Here is a 14,930-nt window from a genome sequence, read left to right as displayed (position 1 = left end):
GATGCAAACCCCAGGAAAATAACATTTAATTATGGACAAGCTTTAGTTTTAAAATGTATTGCTAAGGAAATAACGGTGCTTGATTTCATAGCATTAAAAATAGAACTTAAAAACCAAATGAAGATTGTCACAAAAATCAAAAGTCGGGTCCTTCTTCCTCTCAGGATTCTCCGTACATAAATAAAGAACCTTTTTACTTTATAGCTGCATTCTTTTCAAAGTGAGCAGAAAAAGATTAATTGCACTCATACATACACCTCTTTATAAATTACATGTGAACAGGTTTAATTTGGCTTGAAAAGATGGAACTTTAACTTATTTTCTGTACACATTAATGAAATGGTCAGACAATAAATAAGAAATGCAGAAAAAATAAGGCTTCTTCCTCTAAGTCTTCTTCATGTGGTTCTAAAAAATAAGTGTCCCTCTTTGCAGAAAAGCAAGTTTTTCATTCACCAAACACATCTCAATGATTTGGTGACACAAATGGGTGAAGATGAGCTAAAATGGGGCCAAAAACCGAACAAGGAGACTGATTAAAGCAGATTATCTTTGGGAAGAAGAACAATAACAGTGATGTTTGCAGTTTCTCACTATCTGAGTTATAGTTATGGTTCAGATAGTAGTTCTTATTAAACTGCTGAGATCTTTATACATATTTGGTTTAGGTTCTAATTATTATTTTGCAGCTATTTAATGTCTCTGTTTTCAGTTTGACCCCCATTACAAGTTAGGAATTTGCAAGAATTTTAATACAATACATAATATCCATGTATCACATTCTGATTTATCCCAATATATCCCGATATTAACAGGGACCATATAGTGCCTCATGAATTGCGTGGGGAGGGTGTACTTATATAAAAGTAGGACAGTCGAATGTTTGCTAAGCAATATTTTTTACATTTAAAATCCATTCGACCATATGTGGAATCGCTGTCAAATGAACTGACTTTACGATCTGATGAAGTTATTTCTGTAAAATGCCATTAAATTATCTTTGTTGTGAATTCAAGCATTATATATAAACTGAATTTTAAATTTTAAATTGATACTAATATCATCTAGTAAAATAATCAAGCAATTTTTTATAATTATTTTTCTAACTGATTATCTGTTTCATTTTTTTTGCAATTAGTCAATTTAGATAGCAAAGGTCGCTAAATAGCAGATTATTTCCTATATTTAAAGCAGGTAAAGCTAAGCTACAGTTTTTTTAGATTAGAATTGGCTTTATTACTGGTGAGAAGGGGTTGAACTTTTAGAACTTTTATTTTTTCAGTCAATTAAGCTGATTCAACTTATTCCTATTTAGATATGCAGTTTTGGCTAATGGATCCTCAGCTTTGCTGTTTTAGGCATGTGATCCTCAAAGACGCTGAGCCACTTCTATCCATGGATTTGGATGTGGACAAAGAGCTAACTAAGCCTCAGAGGGAAAACCTTTTTTTCTGTCTCAGAGTTAGAAAAACTTCTCTAAAGTGGACCTCATCTGTCAAACTATACTCTCATTTTATCCATGCATTACTGTTTCAGCTGGATTAGATGGTAAAAACTAACCTGACTCCACCAGATGGATTTGCTCTGCATATCCATCTGGAAACCTTCCGTTGAAGTAATTTTGGGAAGGGGCGAAAATACTGGTTAGCTGATTGGCCTATGTTGGTGATAGACGGGCCAAATAAACCAATCAGATCAACGAAGCATATGACGTACTAACAGAGCGACGACGAAGAGGAGCCAATTGATAGATCAAACTCTTGCCAAAACCAGTCGGGAGAAGAGCAAAAACATCTTTTCCTCTGAGAAAAGCCTCCAGAGCAGTGTTTTGCTCTTCTTTCAGTGAAGAAATACTCTGTAATTCCCATAAAACTTGCTTGATCGCCACGCTAACGCTAGTTTCATCGGCTGAAGCCGCCATGTTCTTTAGACTGAACTGTAGCACTTCTCGTTGCGTCACACCTCAACCCGCCTCAAAGCCAACGCTGATTGGACGTTCAATTGGTGAACGGCTCCAAATTTTCTTCAACGGAAAGTCTCCAGACTGATCTGCGAGTGAAACCTTGAAAGCTCGCGAGATCAGGATGGTCTCACGAGGCTGGGTAAAAAATAGAATAAATGAATTTGTTGTGTGGCTCCTTAAATAGATGGAAAAAATAAGATATTTTCTCAAACCTTAAATCTGTCACATTACTACATACATTTCAGGATCAAGCAGAACAAAAGATATTTTCAGAATAATCTGGAATGGCTGTAAATAGTCCTTCAGAAACCAAAATCTGTGATTAGGTCTTAAAGAAAATATTAAATTAAACCTGCAGCTAATTTATTTAAAAACTGAATGATCTGTTTTGAAGCAGCGTGGAAATGTAACTGATGCCGTGAGGCTAAATGAGCATCCCACTCTGAGTTTCTGCTGTCGAGGCATGAAGAAGATGAGGAGGAAGAAGATGAGGATGATGAAGAAGATGAGAATCATGAGCAGATTTCACAGGATTCCTCAGAGGCACATTACCTTCAGGCAGTTAAATCAAAGCTGCAGAAATACACCTGAGACAAACGCTTCTTAATTTCTTTGCATGCTGTTAAAAAAAGTTTCTTTTTTTTTCTAAAAACAATGCTTAAAAATAAATAAAGATACAACTGGAAGACCTTCCTCTATGTTTGATTTCAGCTACTCCAACCCCCCCGGGACAAGAATCAGGAAGCTACTGGATGATTGTCACTAAGTGCAACGTGTGTCATCAAACCTGCAGGAAGTTCTGTTTCCTCCTGAGAACCCAACATGGCGACATCTCAAGTAGTGGGAGGAGCATCAGTATGGTCACTGATGAAGTCACGAAAATGGCTGCCAGGTTCGATCAGCTCTACTGGGACCAACAGTTTGCTTGGGTCTGTGTGGCAGAGCGCCGCTCAGTGGACAGAGAAACAAAATGAAACGTTGACCTCTGGGTTCTGACTTTCTTATCAGCAAACAAAACAAAACACTTGAGTTATAATCACACATAACTGGACCTGCTGCCACAGCGCAGCGCATATTAGCCTGCTGACATGAGTTAGCATAAAGAGAGAAGCTACAGAAAACGGTCGTTCCAATCAATTTCAGCGATGCTGCTGACGTCAGCTCTCCCACACAGACCTTCTGATGCTGAGCCATCCCATAATGCCATGTGAGTGTGAACATGATCCCTGAAGATGAATCCAGTCCATGGCTGGCCGCCGCTAACAGCAAGCACTTTTCACAGCTCGCCGTCTAATGATTAATAATGAAAAGAAAAAAATCTCTGTGTTGTTTGTTTGAGTCGCAGCTATGAATTGTGGCACTGAAGATTGTGAGGAGCTCAGAGCGCGAAGACTTCATTCTTGCAGGAGCGTCTCCTTCCAGTCGAAGGAGTGGTTCGGTCCGTGAGTTAGAGGCATGATAGGAGGGTCCACTAACTGCCACGTGCCTGTTTCTCCCTGTTCCTCAGTGGCACAGAAGCCCAGGTAGGGGATCTGTGGAGCAAGCACAGGACATCATGGTTTCTAAATGTAATAAAATAATAATAAATAAAATCATTTTTGTGCTGTTTCATTTGAACCAATCTCTTTCGTTTTAAAGGGGTCATAGAATGCCAAACCGAGTTTACCTCGTCATAGATGAATAACAATAGTTCAGTGGGTGAAACGGATGTACAGAAAAGTTCAAACCTCATCAACACCTCCTTTCTCTGCAAATCTCACAATTCCAAACTTCCACCATAAAACGGCCGAATTCAAACAAAGCACCGAGTTGATGTAAACTCGGGGGTGGTGTCTTATTTGGTTCTGGCCTGGACTAATGTCACGCCCTGAAACTGACATACAGGCCAGCCCACTGGTTGGGCTACAGTCGGGTTTACTTCAACAATTACAAAGCAGGCAGTTTCTCTATTGAAAATGAGTCAAAACCAGGGGCGGAAATGCAGCGTTCCAGGATGACTGGAGGAAGGATCTAAAGGCTCGACAGGCATTGATTATTTTTGTCTATCAGAAGATCCCTGCAAAGTTTGATGCTCAGCTGCTCATTTGCTCGAAGCATTTTACTGTTGGACAGCTTTCAAAACGTTGGACAGTTCAAAGCAGGATTTGTTAAACTTCTTTTACTGAAATGAGGGGCTGTTCCCACCGTAAGGCCATCACAACCGCAAGCTGGAAGGATGGTTCTGTCGCTAAGCTGTTGATAGCAAAGCTAGCGTATCTATGGTGACCAGATTTGGGATTATGAAAAGGAGGACACTTCTTTTTTTGGAGGGGAGGGGGGCTGCTGGGCTGCTGCCTGGATCGGACCTCAGCAGAGAGGCATGAGCTGCCGGTCCTCAGCCGGAGGAGGGGGGCTGGGGGCCAGTAAGGAAGGTCGGGGGAAACACGGGGCCGCCCGTGTCCAGGCTACCGTCATAGGGTCGGGTTCGGGCGCTCCGTCCCCCACTGGCTCCCTGCCGCCGTCCGCCAGGGTTCCCAGACCAGCCCTGGAGCTGACGGCTATGTGTTGCTATGATGCGTCTTTGCTCAGCAGCTTCGCTTGTTGTAAACCAACCAATCAGAGCACAGCTCATCGAAAGATTCATGATCACACCATAAAAGGAAGAAAACCTGTCGTTTCATTCTAGGGCTTTTAACCAGGCTGCATTAGGGCTCATAGAACAGCTAATGTTACACACCCTATTCAGAGACCTGAAGGACCAGATACCCTATAGAATCATTCTATCAACCCTTTAAGGACTATGATGAAAGAAAATATAGACACATTATGTTCTGCATCCAAGTCTAACTAACTAACTAATCATTTTAGAAACCGAGTCAACGACACTGAATGATCAAAAAAACAGGAATTATAAAACAAGATTTCGTTATTTTAAAACATCAAAGGATTAAGGAAGCCATTAGAACAATTAGCTCAGCTAGCATGACTCAAACTGTCGTCTGTTTGTTTTCTAAAGAAACAAATAGATAATTTTCTTCAACCTCAACCGTTCTAAATGTAGAATATTAAAAAATAAATGACATTCCTGCTCTCCTTCCTGTTATCTGCTTTGTATCCTGCTCTCTCTCCCAGAGCTTCAATGAACCACAAACATGTCTCAGCAGGTGGCAAAAGCCAACTTTCCTTTCAAAGCCTTCCTTTCAATTAATTCTGAACCAATTAAACAGCTTGAGAGGAGCTAACCTTCACTTCATAATAGCATCCACCCCAAAGAGTTTTGTTTGCACAAGCTGGAAGTTGGAGCAAGATGGATTTAGGAGTTACCAACACGTTCGCCAACAGTTAGTGATGGTCTAACTGAAAACTGAGCCGTTTTGGTCATTAGCCATCAGTCCAATCAGAGCAGTGATGATGCTTTAGCTAGTTTTAAGAAAATTTTCCTAATTCCTAAGAGAAATTACAATTGGTGGTAAATTCTGTGCAGTCGTTAAACAGGATAGGTACAATCTAAACAGGAAGATATTCCTTAATATTTATCTCTTTTAGAGCAGAATAAATGTCTGAATATAAATAATCAACAACTTTGTAAAATTATTTCCACCTGCTTTCGTACATGGAGCTTTATTAACATCATAAAGTAACACCAAACCACAGATCAGACAAATGTGGGGCAGCCGGACCTTTCGTACAACTTGGATGAAGTCCTTGGCGTTCTGGGGGCTGCGGCCCTGCAGCTGCCGCGTGCAGGCCTCCAAGGAAGACGCGTGGGCTACAATCAGCACGTTGTTTCCTACATAGAGCAGAACGTCAGAGCAGAAGCCATCAGGGCCGCACAGACACATGGGAACAATGAGAGCAGAGAGAGGCTAAAGCTACCAGAGGCTTTGCAGTCCGACAGGATGTCTTTGGTCACTTGGTAACTGCGACTCATGTAGTTCTCGTAGGACTCGGACACGGTCAGCTTGCTCACTGGGATCAGAGGTCTATACAGAGACAAACATCATCAGACAACAGATTCAGATATGTGAAGCTGTCTCTGGTGAGAAATGAAGCTGAAACATACTGATGTTTTATCTAATATGGTCACCATCAACTCAGATACAGACGCACTTTCCGTCTGCAAAAACTGGTAGCGAGACATTTTACACCAAGACTCCAAGTCAAGTCTCAACTCTATCGCCACCTGCTGGAGGACATACGGACCCACTTTTTCATCATTCTGCTTCATTCTATCTCTATTCTCCCACTCTGCAGAATCTGTTAGTTCAATCTCTAACATTCTGCTCTCTCTGCTTTTTCTCATAGTAGCTTCATCTGGTCTGTTCCTGTTTGGCTGTGACTCCATCCTGGAGAGAAATATCAGCTGTGCTGCTGCCATCAACACCTTTGTTTCTAGATGTTGGAGATCAGCCTGTTTTCCAGTGTAGTCCTGTTTCTCTGACTGTAAATGGCTGGATGTGCTCTCTTCATCCCCTGACATGGGAGCTGGTTCAGAGCTCGTCTGCCTGGCTGTGTGTTTCCTGGACGGGGCCGCCTTTTACAGTTGCCTTTTGTATCTATGCTGCTTTTTCTATGTCTGCTTCTGTCTCCTTGAACCCCAGTCGGCCTCAGCAGATGGCCGCTCACACTGAGCCTGGTTCTGCTGGAGGTTTCTCCCTGTTAAAAGGGATTTTTTCCTCTCCACTGTCGCTACAAGCATGCTTAGTGTGAGGGATTGCTGAAGAGTCAATGAGTCGATGCAATCAACTGGTTTTCCTTAGATAGAAAACTTTGAATCAGATTGACTGGATGATCTGGTGAACTGTAATGACGTTTTGTCAATTGGCCCTATAGAAATAAACTGAATTGAATTGACATGTTTCAGTGGAAGGGGGCGTTTCCATCACCTGTAAGCCGTGTCCACACAAAAGTTGGCTGCGGCCAGGTCAGTGGGGGGGATCCATGCTGGCAGCGAGTTCCCAGACACCCACTTTGTCCACTCAAAAAGGCCCGGCTCCACCCGCAACTTCAGCTTTCCGTCCTGCTGCAGCCCTGCTCACACAGATGCAAGCAGTAATTAAAAGGCTCTGCTGTGACCAAAAGTTAAACAGAGGGAGAAGAGGAGCAGAACCAACTCGCCTTTCAGGATATTCTGTGCCGTCTGAACACATCGTAGGGATGGAGAGCAGTAAACAAAGTCTATGGTCGTGTTGCTCTCCAGCAGAGCCTCACCTGGGGAGGATGCGCATGTTTAGCATAGATGCCGTTCGTGAACCAGATTCCTGGTCACCTTTTCCCGACTTACCCACTAATCGAGCCTGAGTGGATCCAAACACAGTGATGGGAGCGTCCATGTTATAGTCTCTCTGCCCCCCCCACAGGGGCAGACTGGGAGGCATGTTTAGGTTGGAGCGAACGTATCGACCTGCAGATAAACAGAACGCATTTGGTCTCAAGATTAAATTCTTCCGAGTGATGCCCGACTTTACATAAGAGAATAAAGTGAATGTGATTGGTTGTTTATCAAGGGGGCGGGGTTGTTGTGGCTTTATGTTTGTGGCTGATTTCTCGGAAGCATCTTGCTAACCAGTTAGCAACTTAGTGCTAGCAGGTTCCCAATGGGAAATTCCATTGGGACCAAGTAGCACTAAATTGGTGACTTAGAAACGACGCTGTCAAGGAACGCTATGGACAGCGGGAACATGCAAGAGGAGGAGAGTTTAGTGTCGGAGGTCGTGGATGAGTCTCCTCCGTCATCCATTTTTTTATTTAGAGGAGGAAAGCGGGGACCAAGATGTTGTGGAAGAGGACGCCAGGGCGGCAGAAGCTTGGTTTGGTGTAGAAGGCTTCCAGCCGTCCATGTTTGAGCCCTTGCCTCGCAACGCTGCCAGTTCTGTTGCATATATTAGCTGCGACATATGAATCAAGATGCTATGACCGAAAAAATGTGATTGACAGATGACCGTTGATATATGATTGGCCGAATTTATAAATATTATATATATATTATATAAGACGACTAACTGATTAAAATAACGAAAAAAAAAAACCTACAGATTTTAAGACAGGATTATTTTTTCAAATATAAATTCTCTAACTTTTGGGACAATATCATCAGATATAGAGTATATTTATATACATGTTTAAGGCAGAATGATTTGACATTTAAATATTTTTTCTCTACGACTTTAAAGATTGTTGAGTTCTGGTTTAAGACCTCGCAGAGTTTCAGGTTTCACCTTTACTGTCGGAGCAGAGAGTGAGCCAGTGTTTCCCGAACACCACGTCCATCCGCTCACCGTGCCGGCACACAAACAGAGTTCGTTTGGGCTGCCGGGTGTGGCTGCCACTGAACCGCTGGACCTGCTGGGGTCAAAGACAACCAGCAGCACTTCAGCCAAACTAGTTAACAACAACTAATGTCTGAGTTAAGAGGATCACAGCAGTAAAAATACCTGCATAGGGTGGCAGATGACACTGAGGGGGGGCATTTCTCCGGGACCGGTGCTGTCTGGACGTCGTCCGTCCAGCAGCCCGTCAAACATTCCTTTCTCTTTCCCGCCTTTTTCACTGGGTCCACAGCTGAAGAAGGAATGGGAGCTGGAACAAGAGGATGAAGGTTCAGCTGTTTCATTCAAAACACCTCGCTGAAGACAGATGGAAGTCTTTTGGTGGATTTTATTACCTGATCAACTGAAATCACAATATAATTGTGTGTCTTCTGATAAACACTTGGAGCTAGCTGTAGCAGCATGCTAACCGTCTCTCATTTGTCCTCCAGCTATTAGTTTCATGATATATAAACAATTATCTGGCAAATTTGAAAGAAAAAATCTATCCCACACCATAATACTACTATTATCGTTCTTCATTATCTTAATCATGATCTTCAATGGATTTATGATGCATTAAATTTAGATTTTTCTTTAGTAGGTTTGTGTATCTGCCTCTATGAAGGAGTATTTGGGCTACACCAGGGACCTTTCTCAATCTGTTTACTTGTGCTTCCTCATTTGCTCGCCTACTCGAAAAATGTCATCATCCTCAGCCTTAGTACTGTTCCAATTCACAAGAACAAGAAGACCGAGAACGGACAAAGCCCCTGGATGTTGTTGTCGCCTCTCCCTCTTTACCCAGCATGCATCAGAGCAGACTTGTCCATTCTTGAGCCAATGGAGCGCTCACAGAACTGAGAGTATTAAGTTAAAAGTTCTCTTTTCTGTCTCTGTTGTCCAATAAAAGCACATTTTACGATCACTTGGGGGGAGAATATTATACTTTTAACCATCACTATATGGCCCATTTACCGATTTAGTGCATAATTTAAAAAAAGTTCTGATGTTAAGAGGACCGTGGCAACCAGCGGAGCTCCGAGGGTAACTGCAGCCAGGGCTAACTTTAGCCCGTCTATAGCAGTCCTCTCTCTGCATAGCCATGTGTGAAGGATCGCTAGCTATGTTGCCGATTATTTTTTTTTTGGTTCTATTTGGCAAAATAATGTGTGTGAATGGTTGTTTTTCCTGTTTGTCTCTGTGTTAATTATTATTCCTACCACTAAATAAAAAAGTAAGAATTAATAATTATCTAGAGAATATTAATAATAGGAGGTGAAAAACAGCTCCAGACGAGTTTTGAATGTGGTGATGTCACGAGTTCCAATTGACGCAGATTTATTCTGCGTTCTCCCGTTCCCAGAGTCCACACATTTCTGCGTTCTTCTCAAAAACATACTTGGTGAGGACACGAGTCCGTACTGGCGTTCTAGTGAATTGAGATACGGCTGAGGATTTGTTTTGAAATATTTGAATAAGTAAATAAAGTTGTAACCTTAAAATAATAGCAAATTTCATCTGATAAAGTTATGTATATGTGACAAAAAAATTGTTTTAAAAAGATAAAAGCTTGAAATGAGTTGACCAAACTGCATTTTTAACATTTAAAGTCAGGAGTAAGATGCTTTCTTTAAAGAGTTTACATCAGAATAGGCTCCTTTAATCTCTAAATATGGCATTATTCTCCTTATATTATGACTTTGATTTAATAATGTAAAAATTTTATTCTTGTTATTCTACAATTTGAATGTCATATTGGTACAATTTTATGCTGGCAACGTTACAACCTTAATCCAATATTTCAACTTTATCTTCCTTAGTACGGCTGTAATGCTCTGTCCTACTATCTCAGTTATTAATTAGTAACTTTAAGCAGCCTTTTCCTGTAGAGGATCAATAACTTTATGGATGTTCTGCTCGTTTAATGATGAGTGGCTGCGGTGTGACATGTTTGCTTTGTCATCCGGCAGTCTGGTTTGTCCCCTCACCCGTGAAACACCCAGGAGTCAGACTCGTCTGCCGGGCTGACGTAGTTCTCCGGCAGAAGTCCAGACAGGCCGGTGGCCAGGGACGTCCCGTACACCCAGCCCTCGCTGGTGCTGTTCTGATCCATGGAAGACATGAAGATATAATCCCCAGGAGTGAGCTCTAGTTCATCATCGTTCTGTGGCATGTAGGGGTACATGACTTTCACCGTCTGCATTCAAAGGGCATGTTGGTTAAAGTTCACATGGAGATGAAATAAATCTCTGGGAGATTTTTATAAGCATGATGGAAAACCGACTGGGTGTATAGTTACCTCATGGTTAGCAAACCGGATGTCCCTGGAGAAAAGTACGGCCAGCCAATCACAGCCCAGCTTCACCTCGATGCCCTTGGCCAGCTTCTCCAGGGAGGGGAGGTGATCAGTGGAGAAGTTGTACGCCAGTGTTAGATGGAGCTGCTTCTTGTGAGGCTCCACTTTGACCTCTGGATGAGAGACAGGATTGTACGATCATAGAACTTATTTTAGAGCCCAGCACACATCAGATGGTGGCCATCTTTAACCGAGCCACCCAACCATCAAAGGCTGACGGGAATAATAAAGCAGACTGTGTTTTACCTGTTTTCCTTACAGCCTCTGTGGCGAAGTCAGCTGCAAACTGCCTGAGGACATCAGCCACCTGCTCCTCCACAAACAGCCCTATGAAGTTGGAGGATGTGTAGAGCTCCAGAGGCAGTGGGTTGGGGAACCGACCCCTCCACTGCTGCACGGTGGTCTGCAGGGCCTCACAGAGAGCCTCCACCTTTGAGTCAGCACACTGGACAGAGGAGAAGAGTCAGAAGCTTGGTCCCGAGGAGGCGTGACACCCTCCTGACTCAGAGAACAGGGCTCACCATGAAGAACTGACACAGAGTGATGTGTGGGAAGATGTTGTGGGCTTTGTTCTTTCCGCAGGTGAGCCGACTCTGCTGCCAGAAATGGGAGAGCTGGTTCTGGAGCGGCCCACTGGGTCGCAGGTAGAGGACGAACTCCCTGGGCAGAGGATCGTCCAGGAACGGGTCGTCCACATGGGAGAAGAGCCTGGGAGGAGAAATGAAATTTATTTACTTTGTTTTTTTCTCTCATTTACACATTTTAGATCATCACACAAAGTTAAGATCACAGCTGACCTCATTAACACAAAGAATTGGTTTCAGTGATGCAGCCCTCATTGTTCTGGTTCCCTAACCTTACTTTGCACGATGGATTTGCTCCGCATGTCCATCTGGAAACCTTCCATTGAAGTAATTTTGGGAAGGGGCGAAAATACTGGTTAGCTGATTGGCCTATGTTGGTGATAGACGGGCCAAATAAACCAATCAGATCAACGAAGCATATGACGTACTAACAGAGCAACGACGAAGAGGAGCGAATTGATAGATCAAACTCTTGCCAAAACCAGTCGGGAGAAGAGCAAAAACATCTTTTCCTCTGAGAAAAGCCTCCAGAGCAGTGTTTTGCTCTTCTTTCAGTAAAGAAATACTCTGTAATTTCGATAAAACTTGCTCGATAGCCACGCTAACGCTAGTTTCATCGGCTGAAGCCGCCATGTTCTTTAGACTGAACTGTCGCGCTTCTCGTTGCGTCACACCTCAACCCGCGTCAGAGCCAACGCTGATTGGACGTTCGTTTGGTGAACGGCTCCAAATTTTCTTCAACGGAGAGTCTCCAGACTGATCTGCGAGTGAAATCTTGAAAGCTCGCGAGATCAGGATGGTCTCACGAAGCTACTGGTTCCCTAGCTAAACCCAAATCTAATCTGCCCTACCTGCAGAACCAGAAATGACTTCACCAGAACCAGACTGATCCAGTTTCACAGTGTCCAGCCTCTCAGCAGCTATTCTGCTAAACTCCTTATCTTCAAACTGCTCCAATGTGTCGTTCTTGGTTGTTTCTAGCTGTGTTTTGACTCTTTATCCTGTTGAAGATCTGTGACTGAGACCAAGCTTTCTGACACTGCAGCACATTTCTCCATAGAATCTCTGATAGTCTGAAGATTTCATTGGACCCTTCAGACACACTATGCCAGATGAAGTAAAGCAGCCCAGAGCATGACAAAGCCTCCTCCATGTCTTATAGTAGAGATAGTGTTCTTTTCTTCATATGCTTCATTTTTTTCCATCTTTGAACACGGAGTTGATTTGCCGTGAGTAAAAGTTTCATTTTTTTCTGGGGTCTTTTAGTTACCATTCCTTTTTTACGTCTCTTTGGTTTGTCATCAGTTTTTGTCCTATGGCTACATCCAACGAGATTGACTAATGAATGTTCTCCTGTAATCACAGGAACATCAAGGTGCTTGGAGGTGGCTTTATGAACTTTACCTTTAACATACTGGTCTATAATTGTATTTCTAAACTCTTGAGACAACTCTTTTCCTTGCTTCTTCTGGTCCATGTTGAGTGTGGTACACACCATGTCACCATTCAGCACAGTGACTACCTGTAGCCCTATATATAGGGGTCTTTCTGCATAGAGTTAGCATATTCTCCCTGAGCATGCGTGGGTTCTCTCCGGGTAGTCTGGCTTCTCTAAATTCTCTTTAGGTGTGTGTGAATGGTTGTTTGTCCTGTTTGTCTCTGTGTTGCCCTGTGATGGTGAACCCCGCCTCTCGCCCCTAGACAGCTGGAGATAGGCACCAGCACCTCTCGCGACCCCACTCGGGATAAAGTGTGTCGGCTGGATGGATGGGTATATATATGAAGACCTGCACACTACTTGGATGTAAACTAATTGTTAATTGTTATATGATGTAGCTCTTCCATATTTTTTGGACCACATATAAAAACAGTAATGACAGGACTTCAGTCTGTGTATTTCAGCCTATTGACATAATTCATCTATAAAACAATGTTTTACAGATGATCCTGTAAAATGTATCATCAATAACGGAAGGGTTTTAATATCTTTCACTCTCAGATCACTTAAACTGATGGAAAGTGTTGGAATATAAAATTATCTTAAATATTTCATTTGGACATTTATTATTCTACCACTTTAGGATGTACTGCAGCCCTGGGTGACAGCAGAGGGCGCTGTTACACACGGTCCTGTCCTACCTTGGTTAGTGGCAGGTAGGTTTAGTGTTGTTTGGACATTCTGTGGTTGGGCTAAAGATGGATGGATGTTTAAACTCACCAGTCACACGCTGCCTGGACACTCCGGCCTCCAGTCGACACCAAAGACTTCAGTCTGGAAGAGATGTGGAATAAACAGCGTGAATATGACAGGTTTCAGGTGGCTGTAAAACAAGCATTCATGCTTTTGGGATTGTGAGCAGCTTCCTGGGAACAAAAGCAGAGCTAAAAAGAGAAGCCGGGTGTTTGTGTGGAAAGTGTGACCTTGGAAACTGATCTAGAAGAGGGCTGTGGGAGCGGGGGGCATGCTGGAAATGCTTCAATGCTCTTCTCTGGGCAGAGATGCTGTGAGTCGGGTAGAAACGGTAAGAGGGGAAAAAGCAAGGTGGTGAATTATTCAGCTTTTCCTGCTTGAATTACTGGAGTGAAACTAACAGAAATTCAGCTCCTGTTTGAGTCAGAGAGACTTAGATTCAACAGACAGTCTGTAGCAGGATACGGACGCAGCTGATGACCTGTTTAAGCCCGACAATCTCCACTCTAACATAAAAACACCCTAAAAAAAACCAAATAGTCCATATTCTAAAGACAGTGCCTTTTTTTCACACTGGATTCCTCATCCTATCGCAACCTGCAACTGGTTAAATCTAATCCTACAAAATGTGTAGAAACATCTTCCGCTGCAGCTAGAGCTCCACATTTTAGGAGTTTTGGGAACCTTTTAATCAGCTTTGGATGTTAGGAGAAGACTTCTTTCCCTAACCTAAATGTCTCGTGTCCTTTCTAACCTCCAACCTGGTTTTCTTTAGCCAGATTCCTCTTCCCATCAACTCTGACCAGGTTTCCTTTGCCCACATCATGCTGCCGCCGCCACCATGTTTCATTCAGAGATTTCTGGAGCTTCTTCTGATATTTGGGTTCATTGAGATTTTTATTTAGAGGCATCAGAGTTAAAGGGGCTGAATAGAAATGTTCAGACTTGCAAAAGATTTCCTTAACTTTTCTATTCTTAAGCTGTAATAATGTTAATACAAAGGGGGGTGGGGAAGTTTAACATAATCAGAATTATTCATATAAATGTATTGATGACACTTATTTCACACCAGATTTGAGAATCGCAGTATAAACCCATGTTAATGAGAAATGTAGCCTTGGATTCGGCCGCAGATTCCTTTAAGATGTTGTTCACTGAGTGAATCCTTCGTCTTCTTCTGTGGAGGCGGTTCATTTCATCAACACACATGCTAATGCTAGCAGCTTCCTAACTAGAAAGGTTGGACTGCCTTCCTTGAAGATGTTGGAGTTTGCTGATGAGGATGTTTTTCTCTCTGTCAGTCAAATAAAAACAAAATTAATGTAAGGAATGACAAGATGGCCGCTTTCAGAGCATAAAGCCCCATTCATCTGTTTCCTCCAGCCCTTTATAGAGCACTCAGGGAAATACTTTGAAAATCAAAATTTCAAGCTAATAGTGTTGTTGGAATAAGGACAAGACCTTTTGACGTTTTGTAAAAATATATATATATATTTTGGTGGAAAAAAGGGTATAGTGGGGAGCACTGCTGCCATGCAGCAAGATG

At 42.7% G+C, this 14,930-nt stretch overlaps 1 protein-coding gene across 2 annotated transcripts in view; it reads right to left on the bottom strand.

Moving 5' to 3' along the window:
* Positions 1-3,107: 3,107 nt before the first annotated feature.
* ubash3bb (ubiquitin associated and SH3 domain containing Bb) overlaps positions 3,108-14,930 on the bottom strand; it is a 74,792-nt gene continuing 62,969 nt past the window's right edge. For both annotated transcript variants that reach the window (XM_038303143.1, XM_038303144.1), the window contains exons 2-14: positions 13,412-13,465; positions 11,131-11,317; positions 10,856-11,054; positions 10,553-10,722; positions 10,242-10,450; positions 8,377-8,521; positions 8,161-8,287; positions 7,227-7,346; positions 7,061-7,153; positions 6,829-6,973; positions 5,819-5,925; positions 5,623-5,732; positions 3,108-3,495 (exon numbers count right to left, since the gene is read on the bottom strand). In XM_038303143.1, the coding sequence (XP_038159071.1) occupies positions 3,358-3,495; positions 5,623-5,732; positions 5,819-5,925; positions 6,829-6,973; positions 7,061-7,153; positions 7,227-7,346; positions 8,161-8,287; positions 8,377-8,521; positions 10,242-10,450; positions 10,553-10,722; positions 10,856-11,054; positions 11,131-11,317; positions 13,412-13,465 (1,804 nt within the window). In that variant the 3' untranslated portion in view covers positions 3,108-3,357. The remainder of the gene's footprint in view (positions 3,496-5,622; positions 5,733-5,818; positions 5,926-6,828; positions 6,974-7,060; positions 7,154-7,226; positions 7,347-8,160; positions 8,288-8,376; positions 8,522-10,241; positions 10,451-10,552; positions 10,723-10,855; positions 11,055-11,130; positions 11,318-13,411; positions 13,466-14,930) is intronic.

The sequence above is a fragment of the Cyprinodon tularosa genome, unplaced genomic scaffold (assembly GCF_016077235.1).
Source record: "Cyprinodon tularosa strain WSP-4 unplaced genomic scaffold, ASM1607723v1 ctg506, whole genome shotgun sequence".
Taxonomy (NCBI): domain Eukaryota; kingdom Metazoa; phylum Chordata; class Actinopteri; order Cyprinodontiformes; family Cyprinodontidae; genus Cyprinodon; species Cyprinodon tularosa.
This window is presented reverse-complemented; position numbering and strand designations above follow the sequence as displayed.